Below are 13893 nucleotides of genomic sequence, written 5' to 3'. Positions count from 1 at the left end.
ATATTTATGGAGTATTAACATTAGCCACATGTAATTCCATTTTACAGCAACAATTTTAGATCTACTGTTATTTTGAAAAGAATTTTTTAATTTCGAAAAAAATTTCTTATAAAATTTAAATCTAAAATATTATTATTTGGTGAGTACAAAGCTCACTATAAAAGAGTTTCAAAGCTTACGAAAATTTTATTACATGCATAAACATCAGAAAAACCACCGCTAAAAGATTTTCTAGCTAACGCGAGATGTGTTCAATGCGTCCCGGCGCTTTGTGAATTGTTTCTTTTTGACTTGAAGCACTAAACCCGTTATTTTTATATCCCTCGGGCACATTGCGGGAACGTTAAACGTTTCTTGTGGTAATTTACAATTTGTTTAATGTCTGTAAGTGTATAAATTAATATAAGCAAAATCAAATAGAAAAACTGAACACTGAAAACACCACACATCGTGATAATATTGATTTATCTTTTTTCATTAGTGGGAATTTCCATTTAACCATGTGTTTATTATCTTATCATGCGGTTTTGTTTGAAAGCAACTTTGCGGTTTTCCGAAAGGAATTAATAAAAACTTGATTATCACGACCCATGAGACTGAAACAGTTATATATATAGAAAAGTGTAACAGTACAGCCCCTCAAAGTTCAACTTTTTAGTTATAATATGCTAACTCGTTTCTGGAATGATTAGTAAAGCTACAACTAGATAGAGCCTTATTTTTTAGTCTTCTCTTTACCTAAGTTGCTTCCATAAATTTTTTGCCTATTACTTCCTCATAGCGAGCAAGTTCTTAAAGAACAAAGTATATATAGTCAATTTGTTGAAAAAAGTGGTAAAGTTGTTAAATTGTATTTACCTACAATGTATTTAGAATAAGCTGAAAGAGCAATCGGTGATTCAATCTATCTGCAATATGTGGGCTAATCTGATCTATCGATCCGGGAACGGTTAACATTTATCAGGCTTCATGTTCCAGATGGACAGTCCAGATGGTGAAGGCAATATTTTATTTTTCTATTACATGTTTTGCAGTCAGCCACGAATGTCATATAAAAATTGAAGTATCCAACCTTAAAAATCAATGATAGTAAAGTAGAAGATCTATCATTGGCCACCTGATTGATCCATGTATGATAGCTGTTTTAGTATGGTAAAATTAACAGTTATAAATTTATAGATGTATGGTAACTTTTTCAGTCAAATTAACAAACACACAGTACAGAGAAGAGTGGTTTCAAGTTATTAACTCAGAAATAAATTGTGTTAATGTTATGTTTATCAAGTTACCACTACTCTTTCGTACGCACGACGAAAGTCTGTGGTTAAACATAGCTGCGTCGTCGTTTGTCTGTGAGTAAACAAAATAGTAACGTAAGCACTGCTTCAACTTCTAACTTTAACTGTCTTTATTTGGGAAATAACGAAAGATGTGTTCCTTTAACACTATACCTGTAGCATTCTGTAACGTGCAAAATAGGCACAAATCTAGGTAACAATTTTTTAAGACAGTTTTTTTTCCTTTAAATAATACAAAAACAGTTCATCAAATTAAAAAATATTAATAATTCTGTTCCATTTACTTTCTGTATTGTTTATTTGAATAATTTCATTATAATTCAAAAGTAATGACATCGTTTTAATTAATGTCAAAATCATTATATAATTACTTATTTAATATTTTACTTTGTAAATAATTATTCTTCTAAACATTTTGTTTTCAAGTAATAAGAAATAATTAAAATGAGTCAGAGAAGACGTATTTAAAATAAAAAGCATAATGAGTATAAAAACGTCGGTATAATTTATTACGGCTTCAAGATATCTTTGTACATTTTTATACAAAACAATAATTTTCATTAAGACTAATAATTACAATCCAAAAATTACATTTATTTTCAAATTTATAATTATTACATCTAATATCACGATTTAGCTTAATTATATTATTAAATAGGTACTCAAGCGACATGTCTATGCCAATATAAAACGATAACATAGCAAACATTTATTCTTATATACATGTTTATAATACGTTTCGCAAGCACGTTAATAAATGCAGTAATATATATATTTATAACATAAGTAAATAAAAAATATAACAACAAAATAATATTATGTAATCTATATCCAGATAAAGACTACACACGTAAGCAAAAAAAAAATCAATTAAGTACAAATAAACGAAATTACTGCAACATGACTTGAAAGACAAAAAATACATTATTAAAAGTTTTACATGATTTAGTTTAAAATTACGGTTCTTAATTAATTTTCGTGACAATGGAATTATCAATAATTATTTTCTTAATACTATTTGGTGTTGTTTTACAGTGAAAAATTTTCGAATATAGCCCTCACGAATAAACTATGTAAATACAATCAATAAATTATTTCTATAGTTATTAAAAAGTGTTATTCAGACTTAACATTTTCACGTGAACTTTGTACAATATATTGTATCATTAAAATTTATTACACGTACTTACAATTCATACATCATAGTTTTATTACGTATGCAAAAATTGACAAGAATTTTTATCTCAATTGGCTGATATTTACAAAGTGTACGATCACTTAGTGATCTTAGTATGAGAATTGTGCATTACAATAATTTGAATCAAAAATGACAAAACGTAAATACAAAAAGCATGAAACATGAAGCGTTAAATTTATCTCATACGAAATACGTGCGTCCTTTAGCCGAACAAGCGCCTGTTATAGAGCGAGGTGTGGTCGGAGAAATGTCCTCGACTCTAGAATAGACGTGACCACTACTTGGGGATAGCCTGAGGTCATAATTAAAACGAGAACATGTCCTGTTGTCGATCGACATGTAACTATTGTTAGAATCGTTCCCTTCCCCGTAAGTGTTATTATCAGAGGAAGGGGAACTATCGTTGTGTGACGGCTCTCCGTCATTTCGTTTGCAATACTGCAATGAATTCGTAAAATTCGGCTTTGAGCAAGTTTCGTTTGAGACCGGCATTGTGGTATACCTTAAAGTAGGTGTAGCCCTTAAAGATTTCTTAAAAACGCTCTTTTCGGTGCTTTTAACGGTTATAATTGTGTCAGTGGAATTGAGCAAAGCTATGAATCTGTCCCAAAACCGTGGATCATTCCAAGATAAATTCTTAAAATTATCCAATAAAAATCCTAGCTCGTCATTTATTTGGTTGTTATCAACTACCTTAATGAATATTACCTTATTCAAATCGCTACGATTTAATGATTTTAAATAGCTATAAAACATGTTCTTAAAGTGAATGTCACACAGATCGTTACAGATAAAATTAGTCGTGAGAACTACTAACAAACGTTTAGTTAATTTAGGAGATTTCGAGAAACTATCCAAGGTTAGAATATTCAATGAGGACTCATTCAGTGATAGTTTTTTGGTGGTCATTTTTCTGAACTCTATCTCAGACATAATATTATGATAAGTAAATTGCGTATCTTTGGTATTGCATATCACGTAGTAATCGTACATATGATTCGGATTCCCTTCTAACATATCCACGTTAGCGCACGACTGTTCTTTGAACAAAGGTACACCGTATTTTGTATACAACCAGTCACTGACGTCATATCGAAAAGCATAGAAAATCGCACCTATGAGACAGACAAGAACAACAATTATTATAACGCCACAAATAATTGCAAAGTAATTGTCAGGAAGAAATAAAGATTTCGAAATGATCTCATTTTTGGAGACATCAGGATCGTTCATTGAACCCATGTACTCTTTGCAATGACTTAAAACTGAAGCGATAGTTATTTTAGTGGGGTTTCCTTTGCTGTCTGTGCATAACATTTTTTCTGGGTCACCAGGATCTTGACGCAGCCATGAATCTAGTTCAGCAATACTTTTACAATCACAAGAATACTGATTACCTTCTATTGAAACATGTGCAAGGCTTTTGGAAGAAGATGCCAATAATTTCCAAGGGAAAAAATTTACTAGTTTATTATCGTCAATTCGAAGAACCGAAAGAGATTTTAAGGATGAAAAAGTATTATTGGCCACATGTACAATTGCATTATGATCTAAATATAACTCGTTCAAATTATTAAGATGTAAAAATTCGTCACCTTTTAACTCAACCAATTTATTATTTTCTAAATGTAAAACTCTCAAGGAATCTACTCCTTTGAATGTTTGATTGTTGACTTCTTTTAATTTTGTATTGTTTAAATAAAGGACTTGCAATTTCTTCTTCCCAATAAATACATGGTTACCTAAATTACTTATGTGATTTCCATCTAAATATATTTCAGTTGCATCCATAGGGATTCGCTCCGGAACTTCTGTATAGCCCGCGTTAGAGCAATCAACAACATTTGCGTTCCATGTTATATCGTGATAGCATTTGCAATTATTGGGACAAATCATTTCACAGTCGCAAGCAACAAAATCGCAACAATGACACAGAGCGAAACAATGGCTTTCGTAGGGACAGAGAAAATCAGAAGGTGACATGTCTATAATCATCTTTTTTTGTTTTGTACGTGAGTGGACGAGTGAACAATACGCTTTGTCTAGATCTAATACGCGAGGGTACTGTCGACTGTGGCTCAAATAATTAATGCGTTGAATCCATTCCATTGAGCAGTCACAAACAAATGGATTTCCGCTTATAAAGAACTCAGGTAAATCACTATCTTCATCAATTTGATCTAAACGAAAGGCATTCATGTCAACTTGAACGAGTTTATTATTATTTAAAGTCACCAAAGAAAGTCTTTGTAACTTGGAAAACGTAGCGACTTGAATATGTTGAATATAATTATCGTTTAAGTACAACTTTTCGACTGTTTTCGGTATGGATGTTACTGTTAATTGGCTTATATTATTATGACTAAGGTCCAATAGTTTTATATTACCAGTATAGTACAAGTCGTCATTTAAAAAACTTTCGATATGATTCATGTGCAAATCTAACCACTCTAAGCTATTAGGAAAACTTTTGAAATCGAATGTTACTATCTTGTTCGCCGACATATTGAGCCAAACTAAGTTGTTTAGAGTAGAGAAAATTCCATCGAATGACGTTATCTCATTTCCATCCATACGTAGTAATTTAAGATTTATGTTTTTACGAAAACAGCCGGGAGTTACATGTTTAATTTTATTTGAAGCCAAATTAAGTACTTGTAATTGAGGTAAATGTTCGAAGGTGTCCTCATTTAAATAAGTAACTTTGTTATCTACTAGCCGCAACCCGAAAAGCTCAGACAAGCCGCGAAAATGATCTCGGCTTAGATGGCTTATGTTGTTGTTTCCGATGTCCAGTGACCTCAGAGACCGTAATTTGCGTATAGACGAGGGTATGGACGACATTAAATTATCATTCAATCCCAAATCCTCTATAGTTGTCATGTTGTCAAAAGCGTTTTCATCAATATGTCGTATTTTATTATTATCAATAAATAACTCATGCAGCACATGCAAATCCGTAAATAGGTGAGTATGTATATGGGAGAGTTTATTGTGTGACAAAGTCAGGGAATGCAAGTTTCTTAACTCTTCAAAAGCGTGCTCCTCAATATTTGTAATGTCATTATGCTCTAAGTTTAATTTTTGCAAACTGTTCAAATCTTGAAACATGTAACGATCGATCTTTGTAAGTCTATTATATGAGAGATTTAAAATTACCATACGCAGTAACCCTACAAACGATCCCTTATTAATCCACTGACTAGTTAGTTCGTTATGTGAAAGGTCTAATGTTTGAAGTTGGTCTAAGCCTTCGAAAAGACCAGGCGGCAGCACGTTTATTGTATTGTTACTTAATATTATTTCCTTAAGAGATTTGGTATCGGAAAACAGATCTGGCGGAATCGAATTAATAAAATTACTGGATAAATTTAAAACGTGTAAGCCGAGAAGTCCAGCGAAAGCTCCCACTTCGAGACTCGAGATAGCATTGTTTTGCAGAAACAATCTTGACAACGAACGAAGCTTCGAAAGGCTATTATCGGTAACAACAATCAAATCATTGTATGACAAATCAAGGGTCTCTAAAACTAAATTACAACTTCTTACGCTCAAATTTTGCTCTCTTAACGAATCTGAAAAACCAACTGTCTTTATGTTCTGTAAGTGATTTTGACTTAAATTTAAAGTTTTTAAACTATACAACCAACAAAACGTCTCAGTTTTCGTACTCCATATGTTGTTATCACTTAAATTGAGCTCGATGAGTTCATTCAAACCTGAAAATGCCTGCTCGTGGAGCTCCATTGTCATAGCGGACCATTCACTGTTGTGTGTCGTGACATGCAACCGTTTCAGATCCTTAAAGTTTTCAAAAGCACGCGCTGGTATCTGACGTATCTTGCATTTGTCAATGACTAGATCCCTTAGTTTACTCAAGTCGCTGCTCTTTCCGGAATTTTTGTCGGTGTGAGTTGCGAGCGTGCTTTCGAAGAAGAGGATTTCGCTACATTGCACGTGCAAGGAAATCAAATCGTCGAAATGCGTCCGGCTGATGTTCCGCAACAGATGCTCCAGACTGCTAATAGTTCGGATCTTGCAGAAGAGTATAGCATTCTCCGGCGCTTCCGCCTCGAAGCTGCGGTAGGCGCACTCGTGAGGCATCTCCGCCGCGGTGCTCCTCTCAACAACATGACAATAGAATAACACATACACAATGATACGATTAAAAGTTCTTCCTTCGAGTCTATTCACAACAGTTTGTTTTATTACCATTTTACAGTCTTTAGCGTACTATGGTAAGACAGCGAAGTCGGCTGTGCCATTTATAATGAGGCGGTGTGCTCGATCGCGTCATAAATATTCACGCAGTGGTAACGACATCGCGAATCGCGTGGCATAGTGGGGTCGCGTTACTGGCGAGCGTGCGGCTCGAACGACAGCGGGCCACCGACTGAGCGTCGCTATGAAGCTCCGCCCCACGACGCCGACGCCCCGCGCCGCCCGCCCGGCGTCTAAGGAAACTTCATCTCATAGGTATTATCAAGGGTGCATAAGCCGTTGAATTATTTATTCCCGTGCGGGTATATCAAGAGTTAATTATAAACAAAGGTCTAAACGTAAGTAAATATGATTTTTTCACAATTTATAATGGGTAAATATACTTTAAAATGCTACATTTTATTAAGTTACTTTATAATTAGTAAATTTCATAATGAATTGTTTATTAATAGTTAATAATTAACTAATATTCTATTGACCTTGCAAATTGGGTACATTTTTATACTTAACCAGAGCAGTCAGGCAGGTTCGTGGTCCGCCAATAAACTGTCGTTTCTTAATTTTAATAAGACCGCAAGCACCTCTAAACTTATTTCAGATTCATAAATAACTCTAAGTATCTACCTTGAAAGCAGATCAAAATTGATTTGATCATTGCCTTTATTATGAAGACCTGCTTACTACTCTATAATCTCGACAGAATTTTTCGATTATCAACCACACAAAATGGAATAAAAGGGATAAAAGCCGTAGTCTGAAAAATTTTGTTATTTTTAGTTACTTCGCAACTAAAAATGGCCGACTGAGTGTAAAACTGTATATTCCCGGGTATTTTTTTTAAGACTAATACGTCGACATCAAGAGCACCTGTTGTGTTGCTAAACTTTACAAAACTTTTACTCGGCCATCCGCGAAAACGAGATAAAAGCCTCGCGTAATAGTTTCAGCGACACCATATGCTGCTAAAGTTAGCGTATTCACTTATATTAAGGGCTATAAAAACGATTAAGCGAACTTTTTTCAGTTATTATAAGTAGAGACTAGGGATGTTACTAAATTCTGAGTTTCTAAATAAATAAAAATTAAATGAATTAAACGACTAATTTAAGAAGTACTACAACAAACAAGTGCACTACACACACGTTTTTAACACAAGGTTTAAATTGAAAGGTTCCATTTCTTATGAATTCTGCAAATATATACGCGATTTGTTTCTCTCATAAATTGATTTTTAACTTTCAAAATCATGTCTTGCTCAGTTAACACTGAATAAAATCGTGTTAATACCACAAATATTTTGAATTGAATTACATAAATTGTGAAACTACAACCAGTTCTCTAAGCGGTTCATATCGTATCTCGATCGGGTATGAATTTATTATACTTCTGTATGTTGATGATATTCTTTAACGAGAACCGATTAAAATTTATCGTATTCAGCCAACAGTCCGTGATATCACCTACTTAACATACGTTGAAACTAGCTAGTTGTTTAACTTATCATAATATCTAGCCGGGACTATAAAACAACTCGAAAATGTATGCACTTTATAGGACCGGATCTCAATCTTATTGTTTTACGGGCACCACTATTACTGAGCCTATAAATAATTCAATAGCATTACAAAAACTAAACAACGCTATTCAAAAGCGAGCGCGTAATTACTGAGTATCTGAGATGGTACAGGACTGGTCAACTATCTCACCCATGGGAACAGACGGCCATGTAATTGGCCAGTCGACGTAATTGAGATATGCTAAGCCTACACAAGTATGCGGCAATTTGTTGCTCGTCATATCCTTATTCCCGTTGGACCACCCGCAGAACTCATAACGCTTTTATGAACTAGTTTCATTTATAACGATTCTTGTATTCAAATAAATTGTTATATCGTTTTAAATGGAGCTATCGTTCCTTGCAAAATTAAATGAGAAGTTTGCAAGCGGCTCAAACATTTTAAGTGACAAAAGCTTAAACGAGTAATCCCACAACAATCAGAATTTACTTTCTGTACAATCTTACACATTACGTTAATGCTATGAGTTCAAAGAAAGTGGACACATTAATAAAATGACGAGCTTATTTACGTAATCTATATAAACTCATGAAGTTGAATTGATTTATAAACCTACAGGTTGGTTTTAACGTAATTGTATCCACCGCTAGAGAGCGTTCAGGGCGATTACAGCGTGGGGCCGCAACGCCCCCGGCAATAATCGCCTTGTTGACTGCAATCAGGTGAGAGGTACATTAACGATTATATTTAATACATCACACATACCTAAAAATGTATAAGCAAACAAGAAAAATCTAATCATCTAATAACATAAATGAAAAATAATATTATTAATAGAGTCCTAAGAATTTCCACACTTTGGTACATAATTACGCAAATAAATATATTAAACAGGAATGAAATTGTAAATTGTTTGTTATAGTTTTTAGGTTTCGGAACGTAAAAAAAAATGTCGTAAGTTTTTGTATTCTCAGCAACTAGCGAGTGCAGACTCAATAATCACTATTCAAAGTCATTAAATGTTATAAAAATCAATTATCTTTTGCTTATTTCACCTTGAAAGTAATCAAAAAAAAACTATCGACATAATTTGTAGTTGTTGAGTTGCACATGATGGCACAGCACTATACAAGAGGCAAAAAGGCATGCATATTAAATTTGATTCGCGTGCTGAAACAGTTTATTTTTTGTTAACACCGGGAAGTGGGGCGGCCCTGGCGCTTGTCGTTATTAACCGTCGACGACCTAAACTTTTGATGCTACGGTCCGTTTTCACTAAGTTTACAAAAGAATATTAAAGATAAGTCTGTATCTATTCAGATAACATTAATGAAATATTCATCAATCAGGATAGAAAGCCAATGGAGCTAAAAAAATCCTAACATGACATTCACGTAGGTCGAGGGTGCGTAGGCGAACCACTCACAAGATATACCGATGATATTTGTCGTCAAAAATACTGATAACTGGATGTTTAATTAGCGCGATAGCTCACTTAAGTTATTTTTAATAAAAGCATATCCACATTATTCCAACGTAAATGTATTACAAAGTCAAGCCACTTCTTAAACAATATGCATTTTTAAATAGATCTCAGAACTTTGGTATTTCAGATATGCATGAGATCTTGTCTCTTTGGTACGAATTTTTACATTTTTTGTACAGAGTTTTTAAGAGCTTATTAAATATAAACTTACATCTGATGTAACATCCTAAAAAAAAAAATAGTCAAGCCAAATAATAAATGAAAAAAATCAAAACAAACCAAAATGAATGCTCGTTTATAAGACATAATCTATTTAATTTTTAAGTTGGTATCATAATTAAAAGGTGACTTAACCAATTTTCTTTATCTTAAGTTTCTTCACTGTTTATAGAAGTATTATTATTAAACGTAAGTTGCCGTACAATAGATTATCATATCTTGAAATGAAAATACTATCTATTTCTAATTTACTTTTGGCAAGTGACAACAAAACGGCGTCGAAACATCTTGCGCTAAATTAAACGCTAATAGCGCAGTGAAACACGCGGTTTCTATTTAAGAACTGTCACTTCAGATTTCGTGATGTAAACCAACCGTTTCTCATATATCAGGGCTAGAGATCTATACATACGAAATGCTAAATCTACGCACTTCGTTGCCATATAATAAACGAGACACATTGCTTCCGTTTTAATTAATTAAATAAAGTGACATTTCCGTTCTCTATGTCGATAAATTTTATTTTATGATTTTTATAGTCATAACAAAGTAGAGACAGTTGTCAATGTTGTGAAAATAATGTGACATCTAGTAAAAGATTGTTGCGGCTGTCTGAGTAAATACTGAAAAAAAAAAATAATGTTGTTCAAAAGATAAATACTATATAGTTATAAAAGTGCCAAATAATAATGGCCATCTGTTAATTCGGTGTGGTATTGTAAAAACAGTCAGAACTTAACCCCCATTTTGAGATGCCCTCTCCGACTATGACAAGACAGTCATGAGAATTTATATTTTCATTATTATAACCCAAGCCCTCTAAATCCAGACCCGAATAAAAACAATCTTTACAAATAGAGTGCCTCCCTATTCCGTTTTTGTTTACTCAGATCTCGTCAAGATGAAAAATTAAATCGTCTGTCAGAATCGTATCCGAAATGACAACTTAACGTGTGGAGGATCTTTGTCCGAATACACAATTACCAAATTAATTTTACAACATGTATACCAAATATAGCATTTAAACCCAACGTTTAAAGGACTATATTTGTTTACCAACAGTTTTGACAAGCGCATAATTGTATTGGCGTGTTACAAAATAAACATAGTGTAAATTAGAGTTGGGAGCAGTCTGTACAATTAACATATAGAAGAAAGGCGAATGGAATCCGACAAGTCATTAGTCATGTTCAGGCGATAATCTTTGAATAACACCGTCTGTTGTTCGGGTTCCAGCCTTGTCACTATAATAGCTAATTTTGGAATCGATCAAAAAGACAATAGTGATTAAGATCTTTTCTTTTTCATCTGTACTTCTAGATAATTATTATTTCAATGAAAAATTACAAAACTATTAACGGTGGATTTCTGTGACGAAAATCTCCGTTTAAAACATATTATTATCTATGTTTTGTCAAAGATAATGACATAAAGATAATGACGATATATGTTTTGGGAGATTTTGGTCTCAGAAACCCATGGTGTCAGTATCCTGTCAAAAAAAAACAATCAATTCCTTGCAAAACGTACAAAGCTAGCGCTTACCATCTTAAAACCACATCATCAGTTCATCGGGTGAGATCGTGGTCAAGCGCTAGCTTTTTCAATATAAAAAAAAATTATAATACATATTAGGCAGAATATTATTAGACAGAAAATGTGATTTAAAAAATAATACTTTAAAAAAGCCGTTTCACAGAACTAATAATTACTAATTTACAAAAAAATTGCATAATTTATTTGCACTTAATTGTTACATTTCAAGCCAATGATTAAATAAATTCACGAAAAGATAGCAGCATTAATGCGCTTTGAAAAGCATAAAATACGTCGGTCAACGAACCGATAGTTAGATGGTCCATATAAATAAACGCAATTAACGTAACACAGTGGCTTATTCAAGCGATAAAGTCAAATTGTTGCACGACAGGCTTATCGCTGACAAAACAACAAATTACAGCAACAGTACTTACTGCATTTTACTGTCATTCCGCCTGTTTACGCGATACCAATGAATTTAAAGGGTTTTCATTGTTTATATACAAATGAAAAGTAATACTAGTTACTATTATATTTTTAGGTTATATACTACTAGCTGTCGCTCTCGTCTCGGTCCTCGCGGCTTTAAAAAACCTAATAAGTAGCCTATGTTTTCTTTCAGATTATGTTCTACATCTGTGCCAAATTTCATCAAGATCTGTTAAGCCGTCTCGGAGATACCTTCAAACAAACTTACATCCATCCATCCATCCATCTATATATTCGCATTTATAATATTATTAAGAAGTACGATAGTAAGATTAAATGACACGTAACCTTACCTATTGGGCATTTCCGATTTTTAAATTATTATTTTTTGATTACGTTAACAAATAGCAAATGTTTTTAAATATATTTAATTAATAATAGCAGTTTCTCGTGACTTCGTCCGTGCGGAATTAAAAAAATCTAGTAATAAATATAGCTTGTGTGACGCGGGGATAATGTAGCTTCCCAGCATTTAAAGAATTTTTCAAATGGGTTCAGTAGTTAAGGAGCCTTTTTATTTCAAATAAACAATCAAATCTCTTCTCTTTAAAAGCTTCGATTAACACCTTAAGAAGCTCTTGCTAGACATTTGGATTAAGAGCCCTGTACAAAAGACATTTATTTTAGAAACCGAGCGCAGTATGAAGGGGTTCCTTTTTGTGCAGTCCTGACCACTAATTGCTTAAGTCATAAGATTCCGCAGCTGGTGGTGCACAATTTTTTCATATATGTTTTATTTATTCAGTTGATTTTTAATAAAATGTATTATATAGGGAATGAATGTATTCATAGTAAAAACTTTTATTATTCATTGTATCCGACTGTGTAAAAAAAATTAAAGCGATATTAGCTTGGGGCTGAAACTGTCCGATCACTAATTGATTGATTGTATAAAATTCAGATAAAAAAATGGAAACCCGAAAGAGACTCTGGTAAAAAAACAACAGTACATTTTTATAAAAGATAAGTAAATAGCTGTTGTATAACGTTACTTTCTTTTCCTCGTTTTTTAATTATTTTAACAATCATGAGGTATTATTAGGTATATAGGTTCTAATAGTATCGGCACCAATTTAGATAACACAATTGGAATTATGTATATTGCATCTTAATTTTTTAACATTGTTTTTTTGGGTCAGTAAAAATTGGCCGTGTTAACTGTTTAAATGAATATAAAAGCAGTTCATTTCATGAACGTAAAACCTGAATTGGATTACTCCATGTGGCAATATTAAGCTCTGTGACAATGCAGTGTCGTTTACTATTAATTGAGGTGGCTATGAATTAAACAAAAAATTTAACATGTGTTTCATATCTTGTACAGGAATTGAAATTTTCACCAAACTTCAAGTTCCTACAACTATTGAAAATAATAGAACATAATAAAGATATCACCGGTCCACGGTCTTAAGTTAAAGATATTAAAACAAGCTTCTCTCATTCAAGATAAGACTTTTGTGAGGGGAGCAAATTGGATGAGGTTATACCTTGGTGAAAAAAAGACTTTTTAGTTCAATAGGGATGTTAAATGAAAGTGCATTTGGCGGAAGACGAGACGCATAAGAAGGGAAAATATCCTCTTTTTATATCATTAGGTGCAAAACGTGCAAGCGGCCACCTGAATTCGCCAAAATAGCGAAGCAACCGCTACCCTTAGAAGTTCACAATACGGTTGCCTACCTTCGACGCCAGATTTTCGACCTGACGTCTGGTCAAAACTTTTTCAAAAATTGTAAATATTGAGGGGTTTGAGTTGTTGCATAATGTCATTCACATTGTTGGTGTATGATATTCTTAAAGTCCTCTAGCGAAATTGGCCTGTAACTGGAGTCACGTTTCGCCTATTAGTCCGCGGTACTTATATTAAAGTTTCATCGCGAAACGATCAATAGACCACTTACCGTTGCGCGGGGAAAATATTTTATG

At 33.2% G+C, this 13893-nt stretch overlaps 1 protein-coding gene across 1 annotated transcript; it reads right to left on the bottom strand.

Annotated features, from left to right (window-relative positions):
- Positions 1-4306: 4306 nt before the first annotated feature.
- Positions 4307-6876, bottom strand: LOC106711539 (toll-like receptor 6). Its single transcript, XM_045680101.1, has 2 exons — positions 4552-6876; positions 4307-4481 (listed from the first exon to the last, which is right to left on the bottom strand). The coding sequence occupies exons 1-2, from the start codon at positions 6709-6711 to the stop codon at positions 4389-4391; spliced, it is 2253 nt and encodes a 750-aa protein (XP_045536057.1). The 5' UTR covers positions 6712-6876; the 3' UTR covers positions 4307-4388.
- Positions 6877-13893: the final 7017 nt, after the last annotated feature.

This window comes from Papilio machaon, chromosome 11 (assembly GCF_912999745.1).
Source record: "Papilio machaon chromosome 11, ilPapMach1.1, whole genome shotgun sequence".
NCBI classification, from domain to species: domain Eukaryota; kingdom Metazoa; phylum Arthropoda; class Insecta; order Lepidoptera; family Papilionidae; genus Papilio; species Papilio machaon.
This window is presented reverse-complemented; position numbering and strand designations above follow the sequence as displayed.

What these genes read in the sequence shown, in the direction of transcription:
- LOC106711539 (XM_045680101.1), bottom strand. Translation starts at nt 6,711, where the DNA reads ATGGTAATAAAACAAACTGTTGTGAATAGACTCGAAGGAAGAACTTTT. An exon ending in ACAGTCGACAGTACCCTCGC is followed by an intron (nt 4,482 to 4,551) that starts GTATTAGATCTA and finishes AGATGATTATAG; the next exon opens with ACATGTCACCTTCTGATTTT.